Raw genomic sequence first — 13570 nt, 5'->3', positions numbered from 1 at the left:
TTGAGAGACTACTGACCAAGGAGGTTAAAGCATGGTGGGATATTAGGGGGTTGGAACATTATGTCAGCGTCAACAGAGTCCCCAGGGGGCTCAGGATTACGAAACAGCCCACCTTTGGGAAGGATAACCAAGAATTCGTACAAGAATGGGACAAGACTCTACATAATTGTTCTATATCTCTCATGAAATTATTGATCACGGAGAAAAAACGCATTATCTCAGACCTAGAAGCTGACATTAAAGAGGCTGAGAATAAAATGGAAGTACATAAAGACAAGGAGGACTTCAGGATTAACGAAAAGGTGTTAAATAAAAAACTCGATCGCATTGAAGATGAGGTCATTAAGAACAAAGAAAAGAAATTCGCTAGAGACAGACACGACTATGAAAATAACATGATTAAGAATTGGAGCCGCTTTTCTGGAGGAGGCCATATGGCTCCACAAGGCAGAAGGGAATATTGGAAAACGGTTCCCAGGAAACCCAATGGTCCTAGGAACAAAAACAAGGAGACCCAGGAACCTCATAATTTCGAAACTAGTAATAAATTCACAACACTACGGAGACTCGATTCTAATACTGAGGAGTCTTTTTTATCGAAAGGTACGAACCACCACCACCGAGACACTACAAAAACACCGGCAAGAACGAAGAATACGTCACCACGCAAAAGAAGACTGGAAGACGAAGAGGATGTCGGGGAGGTAGGAGGGTCAAGACTGTACAAAAAACGAAATCTAGTCTAGAACAACCCACACCTAAGGGCATCTTCAATTTGTCTAGCCATAATTTGACAAATCATGAGACTACACTGCTTAACAAAGGCCTTTCATTCGCACCTACAAAGGGTATGAATAAGTTCGAGGTTTTCATCGATTTGAATAAATTCATAAGGAAAATTACCCTTAAACGACATTTTCTGAAAAAAGAAGATGCGGTGATACAAAACTATGAACAATCAAAATCAGGCTTGAAACCCACATCTAAATTCTACCCATTGGAATCAAAAGGTCATAATGTGGGTCTTTTTTACGAGCTGGTAAAGAAGGATCTGTGTGAGGCCAACATTCCATCTATAAAGGAGAAGAACCTCTCCAACAGGGAGACGGAAGCTATAAAACAGTTACAAGATAATCACAACATAGTTATAAAATCTGCTGACAAAGGGGGGGGGTTGGTCATTATGGACAGAGAAGCATACGTCACCGAAGCACTCAGATTGTTAGGGGATCAGACATCATATGTGCCACTGCCCTGTGATCCGAAAGAACAGTTTGTGGAAGACCTGAGGGTAATGCTTCTAAAAGCCTTCAGAAAGGAGATACTTACGAAGGATGAATACCAGTACCTCCTCAATTCCAACCCCACTACCCCCATATTTTATTTTCTCCCGAAAATACACAAGTCTATGGACAAACCTCCTGGTAGACCAATTGTGGCTGGTATTGACTCTTTGACTTCACACCTGTCGGAATACGTGGATATATTCCTGAGGAAGTATGTAATGGAATTACCGGCCTTCCTGAAAGATACCACATCTGTCTTGAACCTTTTGGAAACATTACAATGGAAAGACACATACAGGTGGGCCACAATAGACGTACAATCCCTTTACACCTGTATAGAGCATGATAAGGGAATTGAGGCATGTAATAATGTCCTTTCTTCGGATCCTGAAATTACAGAAGACCATAGACTGTTTTTATGTGAGCTCATGAATTTTATACTTAAACACAATTATTTTACCTTTTTAGATGTGTTTTATCTTCAAATATGCGGAACCGCCATGGGCACGATTTTTGCACCTAGTTTTGCTAATTTGTTCATGGGGCAGTGGGAAAAGGAATTCATTTTTAACAATCACCCGTACCAACGAAACATCATTTTCTACAAACGCTACATAGATGACATCATTATAATATGGGAAGGTGACCAGTTATGTTTTAACGAATTTTTAACGTATATTTCGTCTAATACCATGAACCTTAAGTTCACTGCCAATGTAGATACAGAACGGATTGAATTCCTGGATCTGATTTTAACACACTCAGGAGAGGAAATTATCACAAGTAACTTCATAAAGAAGGTAGACATGAACAGCTACGTCCACTACAAGAGCAATCACCGCAAACAATGGAAAGACAATACTCCCCTATCCCAATTCACAAGAATAACACGGAACTGTAAGAAGACCGAGGACAGAGATCAACAACTTGAAGTGTATAAAGGAAGATTCAAAGACAAGGGGTACCCGAACCGACTTTTGGAAGAAGCCACCTTCAAGGCCAAAGCTGCAGAAAGAACGGATCTTCTCAAGTACAAAACAAAGAACGCCAAGGAAGAAACAGTGAAATTCGTTACAACATACAGTAGACACGAGAATCTCATTAAGAAGGTCCTCAAGAAACATTGGAATATACTCCTTATGGACCCCATATTGAAGAATTACCTCACCAAAGAGCCAAAAATGGTCTTCCGCAAGTCTCGTAGTCTCAAAGACACACTAGCCCCTAGCATGTTGAAGAATCCACCAGCCAAAAGCACAATGCCAAAATGCAAAGGAAGCTTCAAATGCGGGAGATGCAACATATGTAGATACCTCCATCCTAACAGAAAGTTCTTCCAAAATACTCAAACCCAAAAAGAGTATCAGATCAAACAATTCATTAATTGCAACACCATGTCAGTAATCTACATTCTGGAGTGTCCATGTAAATTGAAGTATATAGGAAAAACTAAAAGACCCCTTAAAATACGTATCCAGGAACATGTTAGGAATATCAAGAATAAAGTCCTCACCCATGCAGTTTCCAAACATTTCCACCTTTTCCATAACTCGGATCCAGAGACATTAACGTACAAAGGCATTGAACTAGTAGCACTGGGAGCCCGAGGTGGAGACCTTTCAAATCTCCTTTCTAGGAGAGAGATGTATTGGATATACGAACTCAACACTCTCCATCCGGATGGTTTCAACGAAGGGTACGAGATAGCACCTTTTTTGTAATTTAAGCTACTCCCACCCTTAAGCTTATTTCCACTTACCACCATTTGTTAAAAATTCACCTTATTTACTCTACACCCCTACATCTCTCATCCCACTTTGCTAATTCCTGTATTCTATTCCTCCATATTTCTTTAAGTACTGGACAAATATCATCATTATATGAAATGAGAGGAATATGTTTCCAACCTAGCCATAAATATTACAACCATACCTCCTTGGGGACGCCCAACAACGTCCGATCTTGGAAGCTAAGCAAGGATGGGCCCGGTCAGTACAAGGATGGGAGACCTCCTTGGGATACCGGGTGTTGTAATCACTTAGGCAAAAGAGGGGAAACTTCGGACAAACTCTCAGTGGACTACGTACATATATGATTGTATTTCATCTATAGTACTTATGGACCTCGTCTCGATAGCCACATCCTCATCTTTCTAACGTTACCACCCGTTCACCTACTTGGTTCACCTACTTGGTTCCCAAAACAATTTTCGTTTCCTTGCCTTTTCCCCCCCTCCCCTCCCCCATCCCCCCCCCCCCCCCCCCCCTTCCCTAATGCCTTCCCTTCACTCAGATCCTCATTCCGTTTACTCGTGGACACTCCACTTGCGCATCAAGCATTTTCTATTTATATACATCTTCTTTTCCTTTTGTATATATATTTTTCATTTTTTTATATATTTCAATATTTTTTATTTTTTTTTTATATTTTATATTTATTCCTGCCCCCTTACAAATGTTTGTATATTGTTCCATTCATTAGTATTCATATGTATATCATATATATATCTGATCGTTCCTAATTTCAGTTCTTTAAATATGCTTCAATTTTTTCTCCTCTATATATAACTTATTTCTTTGCATTGTCCTCCGTTTTTATTGCCATCTGAATTAAGCAATTTTCTTTTCCTTCTATATACCCGCTGGGGAGCCACACCGCATTAATGGATGCATTCACGTTTTTTGAATATCACTTTCACGGAAGCACTGTGACATTTTTTCATGTAACCAACCAACAAGATGGCCGCCGCTCCAAGTAAGAAGCACTGTGACGTATTTCATATTACCAACCAAAAAGATGGCCGCCGCTCCGAGTAAAAAGCAAAGGAAACAATTGAGTTCATCACGCCTGTGCCCACCAGGCGCATGCGCAGAAGCGTTTCAATGCCGCCGGAAGCGGGGCGGAAGTGTGGCAGACTTGGGGCGGATGTTATCAGCAACAGACTCCGGACCGGAAGTGACTTATTACACATGTTTCTGACGTTTTAAACCCTAATCATGACTCGTTTTAATTAGAAAATATACTAGCTATGGTCTCCATCTTATCCTCTTTAAATTCACCCGCACAGAATTGCATTTTTATTATAGACATGCTGCTATCAATTAACTCAACAGGAAGTGAGGTCAGCATTACTTCCCCAGTCTCAAGGCATAAATAGGTTCTGTCTCTAGCATTACAGTACCCTTTGATGAAGTCCATGAGGGACGAAACGCGTTGGGTGACATTCTGATCTCATCTCAAACTTTGATAAGATAAGCTACTTCTCCTCACCTGTTCTGTATTTTATCCTATGCATTTTTTGCTTTTTAAAAATTTTTTTAGTGTTATTATGTACTTTTATGATTTTTTGACAAATTTACCCCTACTGTATTTTTTTAGTCTAAACCTAGTTCTTTTTTACACTAACCTAGCTAATATATTTTTTATTAAACATATTTTATTGCATGTTACCCCCCCTTTTTTTAGTGTACTCCCAATATTAAAATTTCAATTTTTTATAGTACCTGCTTTTCTCAATTATTGACTAGACACCTTGGTCGCTTGAAATACCTCATCCCCCCCCCTCCACCATTTTTAGGAACTAGTAGGCATACATACCAGTGCTTACAATTTCTTTGAGGTACCCAAGCTGACGCCCTAAATTGCATAAGGGAGTGTCCAACAGGTGTTGTTCTGATACTTATTACAGAGCATATATATTATTCCTATACTGTTGTTTATTAACATAGATACTGTATTTTTGGCGCTGCTAGCTTCTTCTGTACACATATATATATATATAATAATAATAATAATAATAATAATAATAAATCTGCAGTAAAATAGTGAAATTATGAGTTTGAACATTTACTTTAAGAGCCACGGGGGTTGGTTTGCCTGGGCAGGGAAGCTGCTCAGTAATATGGCTGCATGGGGGATGGGTTTCAAAAGTTTTTTTTGAAGGGGGAGGAGGAAGAGGGGGGGGGGGGGGGGGTCGGTAGTCTGGCTCCTACACATTTATCCTGGCTCCTAGATTTTAAAAATCTTGTTAAGCACTGATATAAAATAGTTAACAGTTCATACTAAAAAAAATAAAAAAATAAAAATAAAAATACATATATTTTTAGCCTCCCCAAAAGCGAAAGCTTACAAGACGCTGACAATAAGGCAGGTTGTAAAACATATTGCAAGGAGTCTACACAATACTCTGCGTGCCTGGTGCCTTCTCACACTCTTCTAAATGCAATATGAAAAGAACAGCGTGGACAATAGGAAAAAGTATTTATGTCACTTGTATAATGTACAAGGAAAGTATTAAGGCAAAATAAATAAAAAGTCATGAATATATTGCACATATAAGGACAGATTTAACAACAAGTGATATTTTGATGTCACTCTTTACAAATGATAAATGGAGCTCCAGCCAATCAGCTCCTGTCATTTTTCAAGCACATGACAGTTAGGAGCTGATTGGCTGGGGCACCATTTATCATCCATAACAAGTGATGACCAGAATATCACTCGTATTTAAATCTGCCCCACAGGGGGATATTTACTAAGCCTTGGACAGTGATAAAGTAGAGAGAGATAAAGCACCAGCCAATCAGCTCCTAACTGTCATGTAACAGGCTGTGTTTGAAAAATGACAGGAGCGGATTGGTTGGTAGTAGTCTGGAACAACAAACTTGGTAACTTTTTAGAGTTTATGCAAGTTGTGTGTGTGTGTGTGTGTGTGTGTGTGTGTGTGTGTGTGTGTGTGTGTGTGTGTGTGTGTGTGTCTGTATATATATGTATGTACAGTACATATATTTAGGTAACAATGTCAGGTCTACTTCTATTCATAGTAAGTACTGATCTTACGGTAATATTCTCAGCAATGATATCAGGGTCATCACAGATGGATTCGATAAAGAACACCTTAAAAAAAAAAAAAGAAGAAGTTATAGAAAAGAGTTATGTAGGGATTACACAGCTCTGCATAATATATATTCTGGCCCACAAAATGATTTGACGTTGACTGATTTGAAGAGAGTTATAACCAGGTATTGTATTATCAATGTGTTTTGCACATTTAAAATCATTTGAAAAAGGTTAGCCATAAGTGCAAAAATTATTTATTTATTAACAGTTTCTTATATAGCGCAGCATATTCCGTTGCGCTTTACAATTAGAACAACAGTCATAGAACAAAACTGGGTAAAAGCAGACAGACAGAGGTAGGAAGGCCCTGCTCGCAAGCTTACAAAATGCCACATTCTTCCTATTGCTATGCTTAGGAGAGATTATAGACGCTAAAGGCTTTATTCATGGAGCAGTGAAAAGTGTGGAGAAGTCAGCCAGTGGAGAAGTTGCCCATGGCAACCAATCAGCTGCTACGTATCATTTTATACAATGCATTTTATAAATGTTACCTCAACACTGATTGCTTGCCATGGGCATACTTCTCCGCACTTTCACCACTTTATGAATAGACCCCTAACTTTTTTCATTGCTAGCTGTTTTTCCCATACAAAATGCTCTGATTAAAAAATAAATGCCAATGTGTGTATTAAATGAATTTCTCTGTGAGCAGTTCCTTATATTAATGCTTTGTGACTTTTATATTTCCTCAACTGGGCAGACCGCCAGAGACAATTATGCAAGATTTAAACAAGCGATTATGTAATTGTGCAACATTTTCTGCATCACCAACCAGATGACACAATTCTGTCTATAAAGAGAAGGGTTATAAAGGGCATCAGACGAACGGATATTACAGCGCGGCTGAAGCAATGATGCGAAGTCACCCTCAGGCTGCTCAGACTGGGACATCCGCCCTTAGACCTGGAACAACCCCCACCCTTTAAAAAGAAAAAATGTTGGATTGGGAGTACCCTTAAAGTGAATAGCCTTGTAAATAGGCAGAACGGGGTGGTTGGGGGTGGGGGGGTGGGGGGGGGGGCGGGGGGGGAAGCCTTCATGTTCATAATCCCCTGGCAGGAGTAGACTGCAGGGGGTCCCAAAGGCAAGGAACAGAACAATGCTCTCAAACCTTATAAAAGAAATGTAAATAAAAATCCACAACTTTCACATATTAAAAAAAGACTGCACCTATTAATATTGGACAAAGTCAAGTTTATTGGGTTAAGCGGTACTTTAGGAGACACAGATTAATCTGTTTTGACTTCGAAAAAGAATGGGAAATTAAAGGAAAAAAAGAAAAAACGCAACCACTTAACACAGACTATTATACCCCTTTCACACCGCCTCCTCTGAACACGGGTTATTGGCACATGAACACGCATAACCCGTGTTCATGTGCGGTCTCAAAGGTGCAAGTGTTGAAATACATGTGATCTCTAAGCACCGCCTCTGCCGAGTCACCGCTGACGTCACCAACCCGGCAATTTGCCGGGTTGCAGTCAGCGGCGGCAGGTCACATGCTGGAAGCTCCCGTGTGCGACCCGCCTCAGGCAGTCTGAAAGGGGTATTACATAATCATTCAATACCAAACACAGACGCTGGACAAAACATCACAGCATGTGCACGCTGTACCTTGTAACCGCGCTCCTTTGCAAACTGCAGGATCATAGATCTTCTCTCTCTTGTAGTGTTAGTGGCATCAAAGACCTAAAAATGCATAAATCACATTCTTTACACCGTATTGCTGATAGCTTTTCTAAATCTTCAGATTCCCTATATGTACTATATAACCATGTTTTACTATGAATACCAACGCATTTCGCATCACATACACAGAATACAGGTGGCCCCTGCTGCAGATGGATGCATACGTTACTGCCTACGACACTAAGACTTGTTCGGAGTATATAGAAGAAAGGAATCCAGTTAGATCTCTGCTGCAGAAGATCACCGAAGGCTAAAGAAAGGTAATATTGCTCGCAGGCTGCGGCCTATCACATGATCTATAAATCCCCCTTAAAATGCAGCTATTGCATGAGACACACAAAACTATTAACGCAGCAACTTCTTGGCAGGTTACCCACAGGCTGGACATGGGTGGAATGGTTACAGGCCAAACACTGAAAACTAAGTTAAAATAAACAGCACACCCCTCCCTCCTTTAATATTAGGGTACAGATGGACCTATTTATGCCAAATAAGGGGGTTTCCCAAGGGGTGTGTGGAGAAGGACAAGAGACGGAAACCCCCTTTTTTTTCCTTTTATGTTTGATACTGATATTGGAGCAGCACGGATGGTGTAATGGTTAGCGTTACTGCCTCACAGAACTGAGGTCATGGGTTCCACTCCCACCATAACTGTGTGGAGTTTGTATGTTCTCCCCGTACTTGCGTGGGTTTCCTCCGGGTACTCCGGTTTCCTCCCACAATCCAAAAACATACAGGTAGGTTAATTGACTCGCAACAAATGTAACCCTAGCATGAATGTGTGTGCGTGTATACACGTGATAGGGTATATAGATTGTAAGCTCCACTGGGGCAGGGACTGATGTGAATGGCCAAATGTTCTCTGGAAATCGCTGCGGAATATGTGTGCGCTATATAAATAACTGGTAATAAATAAATAATATTCAATATTGGAACCAGACATATGGTGCTTTACTTTGATGGAGAAATCTTGCTCCATCACACATTGTATTTATCAACATATCTCTTGTAGGGAGGCCAATCCCTGGCATCGGGATTGAAAAATGTTCAATCCCGAGATTCCCGGGATTGGCTTTTATCTATGTGGCCGGCCCCTCTCCCCACACACATCTCAACGTATATCGCGGGCGGGTGGGAAACTTCATATTCTCTCCCCCAGCGGCGGCTGACGGCGTGACCTCTTGCTGCACGTCACACTGTGCTGTGGAGCCGGAAGGAGCAAGCCGGGCAGCGTCTGAGCATCCTGAGGACACTCAACGCTGATCCCTCAATCCCCAGGACTGGCCTCCCTAGTCTCCTGTAAGGATTCTACAGATGGCACTTTTATTGTCCTTATTATCTGCCGAGGACATTGCATAGTGTTACTGAACTATTGAATATGTTGAGAACACTTATCATTGTCCATTAGGGTGTGGATCATTGGGTCGACCGTGTCTAGGTCGACAGTCACTAGGTCAACCACTGAAGATAGACACTAGGTAGGTCGACACATATGGAAGGTCGACGTGATCATTAGGACACTGTTTTGGGTTTTTGTTGGGTTGTTTTTTTGTTTTTTGTTTTTTTTTTGGGGGGGGGGGGGGGGGGTTGGAGTTCTTGACCCGAATTTTCATCTGGAACCACCGACAGTTGAAACGTGTCCGCCCGCCACAAGATTTATGACCAACTCTATGCCCACTTGGATAGAGAAGGTATGAAAAGATCCTGAATCCTCCAAACCCCCCAAAAAACAGTGTCGACCTTTTGTGTGTCTACCTTGCCCATGTCTACCTTCCATACCTGTAGACCTACCTAATGTCGACCTTCAGTGGTCGACCTAAAGTCCGGATACCGTCCATTATTGTTGCACTATTGTCATCATGTACAGATGGAGCCACGCTCATCTTGCCTTCTCTGCTGCACCATGGTGCACCAAGGCTTATTAGCATAATCCGTTCCTCTATTGTTCTCAGCTGCAATACATTACAGGGAGAACAATACAGCAGGGGATTAAATCGGACTGCCCTGGCTCAATTAATCCTATTAATGGGTTAGATGAGGAGGGCTCCATCTGTGTACTTTGTATTACATGTGATGCTTCAATAAAAACAGGTTTAAACAAACAAAACAAAAAAAACAACACATAATAAACATACAGTATACAGAAAAACAAAATCCATAATGATTTAAAATGCAGGTATAGCTTTATAAAAACTGCCATTACATAAATAAGTTCGCATATATCTGTCTTTATCAGCAGATTGGTCTTAAAATGAGTTCTAAAACAATGGCCCTCATTCCGAGTTGTTCGCTCGTTATTTTTTTTCGCTACGGAGCGATTAGTCGCAAACTGCGCATGCGCAATGTTCGCATTGCGTCTGCGCCAAGTAAATTTGCACAAAAGTTTGTTTTTTTACTCACGGCCTACCGAGGTTTTTTCATCGTTCTGCTGATCGTAGTGTGATTGACAGGAAAAAAGAAAGAGTGGGAGCGCAGAATGAATCCAATATATTGTTTTATTTAAAATATTAATATGTCATCCACATAAAAATGCAATACATGAACTAGCCTAAAAATAAACAATTGATATTATATAAATGTAAACGAGACTGCCATATCTCCTGAACAAATATGAATAAAAACCTTTAATAAACCCTAGTTAGGGCTGCATTAATGCTTCATGAAAATCAGCCGTGCGTCCACGAGCTGAAATGATTATAAAAAGGAGACTGATAAAAAGTGCCTCTGTTATAAGTCACTGTCCTCCTTATACACAATAGAATCTCATTGGTAGAGAGTGTCCCAGTACTGGACTTGCGGACAACCGTGCTGTAGTATTATGTGGCAAATGGATAGTGATGGTCAAATTCACTTTGTGGTATATCACCTGATGTAGAAGCCTCTCCGTCAAAGGCGCTGTACTGAGCCGGGTTTGCAGCGGCTCTGTGCAGTGAACGTACAGCTGGTCTCGTCACCGGTGAACCATCCAGATGAACACGGTTGTTTAATTCTGCTGAAGGATGCTGTACCAGTCTGGATATGCAACAGTGTAAAAAGACTGGAGCAGCAGATTCTCCGGCCGCTGGTGGAAAAATCCGTATTAATTGCGGCTACGGTCCACTCGATGCATGCGGCTCACAGGGTGTCAGGAGAATATAGCAGTCCAAATGAGGTCCTTCAAAGGAGTACCTTAACGCGTTTCTCGGCCCACAACGCTGGCCGTTTCATCAGAAGACAGGAAGTGGGTGTTTCTGGGCGGAAACTGACCGTTTTCTGGGAGTGTGCGAAAAAAACGCAGGCGTGTCAGGGAAAAACGCGGGAGTGTCTGGAGAAACGGGGGAGTGGCTGGGCGAACGCTGGGTGTGTTTGTGACGTTTGTGAGAAACTGCTAAGAAATTTCTATTCGCAATTCTGCTAATCTTTCGTTCGCAATTCTGCTAAGCTAAGATTCACTCCCAGAGGGCAGCGGCTTAGCGTGTGCAAAGCTGCTAAAAGCAGCTAGCGAGCGAACAACTCGGAATGAGGGCCAATAGCCAATGAGATTACCGTCTCATATGTATCCACCTGTGCACATCAGGGTAAAAATAGGATTTTGGTACTTACCAGGTAAATCCTTTTCTTTGAATCCATAGGGGTCACTGGAGTACTCTTGGGATATGGACGGCTTCCGCAGGAACAGGGCACTGAATATTTACATTTAGAATTCTCCACCCCTCCATATCCCAGAGTACCTCAGTGTTTTTTACTGAGCCGAACAGGAGCTATAGAGAGGTTGACAATGGAGAATTACATAGAACATAACGGACAACAATAAAGTTGACACATAACGTTACTGACAACTAAACAGTTGACACCATAACCGATAGAACTTGATAATTTGAACCAGTCGGTGAGAGTGTGTTACCATAAGTACCCCTGAACTTACCACAAACCAGGTAAAACTACTCTGGGTGGGCTTCCAGTGCCAGCTATGGATTCAAAGAAAAGGATTTACCTGGTAAGTACCAAAATCCTATTTTCTTTTTCATCCACTAGGGGTCACTAGAGTATTCTTGGGACGTACCAAAGCTTTCCCCGTGGGCGGGAGAGCTGTTTGGCACCTGTAACACTAGGCGGCCAAAGCTAGATGCTGATGCCGCAAACGTATCAAACTTGTAAAAGCGCACAAACGTGTGCACTGATGACCATGTAGCCGCACGGCAAAGCTGCGTCGTAGAAGCCCCGCGACCAGCTGCCCATGAAGTTCCCACAGAACGTGTGGAATGAGCTGTTACTGATGTAGGCGGCTGTAACCTAGCATGAAGGTAAGCTTGACGTATGGTCAGTTTAATCCATCTAGATAAGGTCTGCTTAGAAGCTGGCCAACCCATCTTGGCAGCATCAGAGAGAACAAACAACGTATCCGTCTTACGAACTGTAGACATTCGGGATACATAAACGCGTAGTGCGCGTACCACATCCAAAGTTCCAGAATCTTCTGTTAACACAGGAACTACTATTGGTTGATTGATGTGAAAAGATGACACTACCTTTGGCAAGAAAGTGGGATTCGTCCGAAGTTCCGCTCTGTCATCATGAAACACCAAATACGGTGGCTTGTATGACAAGGCACCCAAATCTGAAACACGCCTTGCCGAAGCTAAGGCTAGGAGAAAAATTGTTTTCCAAGTGAGAAACTTAATATCCACTTGTTGTAAGGGTTCAAAATATGAAGACTATAAGAAATCCAAAACCAGATTCAAGTCCCATGGTGCTGTAGGTGGAATGAATGGAGGCTGTACTCTGAGGACACCTTGCTGAAAGGTGTGTACCGACGGCAATAGAGCCAATCGTCTTTGAAAGTAAATTGACAAAGCAGATACCTGTACTTTTAGTGTTGATAAACGCAGTCCTCCATCTAACCCCGTCTGTAGAAATAACAAAAGACGGGATAACTTGAAAGATGATGTCGGAAACTTCCGAGCTTCACACCAACCTATATAGGCACGCCAAATTCTGTAATAATGAGCTGCTGTAACTGGCTTCCTAGCTCGTAACATGGTTGGTATAACCGATTCTGGAATGCCCTCTCTTCTTAAGAGGGCGGTCTTAACAGCCACCCCGTCAAACGCAGCCGCGCTAAATCGGGGTAAAGAAACGGACCCTGTTGTAACAGGTCCGGACATAGTGGGAGCGGCCAAGGATCGTCTGCAAGTAGTCCGCAGAGATCCGAGAACCAAGCTCTCCGAGGCCAATGAGGCGCCACTAGTATGACTGTGGCGGACTCTCTCTTGATCCGTTTTAGCAACAGAGGGAGCAGCGGAAACGGTGGAAACAGATATACGAGGCTGTACGGCCACGCGATTGTGAGAGCATCCACCGCCACTGCCTTTGGATCTCGCGTTCTGGACACATACTGGGGCGTTTGGTGATTGTGGCGAGATGCCTTCAGGTCCACTTGAGGGTAACCCCACCTCTGGACCAACATGTGAAAAACTTCTGGATTTAATGCCCATTCTCCTGGATGAAAATCCCGACGGCTGAGATAATCCGCCTCCCAATTGTCCACTCCCGGAATGAACACTGCCGACAATATCACTTGGTGATGCTCCAATTGAGGATTCAAGCTACTTCCCGCATTGCCATGCGGCTTCTCGTTCCTCCTTGTTTGTTAATGTACGCGACCGCCGTTGCATTGTCTGACTGCACCTGGACAGTCTGAGACCGAAGCATTTGTA

General features: G+C 42.2%; 1 protein-coding gene and 1 pseudogene across 1 annotated transcript in view; one reads left to right on the top strand and one right to left on the bottom strand.

Annotated features, from left to right (window-relative positions):
• Nucleotides 1–13570, bottom strand: part of PFKFB1 (6-phosphofructo-2-kinase/fructose-2,6-biphosphatase 1) — a 125619-nt gene that overhangs the window by 79791 nt on the left and 32258 nt on the right. Inside the window, exons 5-7 of the mRNA XM_063938493.1 lie at nucleotides 7800–7874; nucleotides 6084–6182; nucleotides 2450–2565 (exon numbers count right to left, since the gene is read on the bottom strand). Of these exons, the coding sequence (XP_063794563.1) occupies nucleotides 2450–2565; nucleotides 6084–6182; nucleotides 7800–7874 (290 nt within the window). The remainder of the gene's footprint in view (nucleotides 1–2449; nucleotides 2566–6083; nucleotides 6183–7799; nucleotides 7875–13570) is intronic.
• On the top strand, nucleotides 3205–3323 carry LOC134953587 (5S ribosomal RNA; annotated as a pseudogene).

The sequence above is a fragment of the Pseudophryne corroboree genome, chromosome 8, assembly GCF_028390025.1.
Source record: "Pseudophryne corroboree isolate aPseCor3 chromosome 8, aPseCor3.hap2, whole genome shotgun sequence".
In the NCBI taxonomy this organism is placed as follows: domain Eukaryota; kingdom Metazoa; phylum Chordata; class Amphibia; order Anura; family Myobatrachidae; genus Pseudophryne; species Pseudophryne corroboree.
The sequence above is the reverse complement of the archived record's forward strand: the minus strand, read 5'-3'. Positions and strand labels throughout refer to the sequence as shown.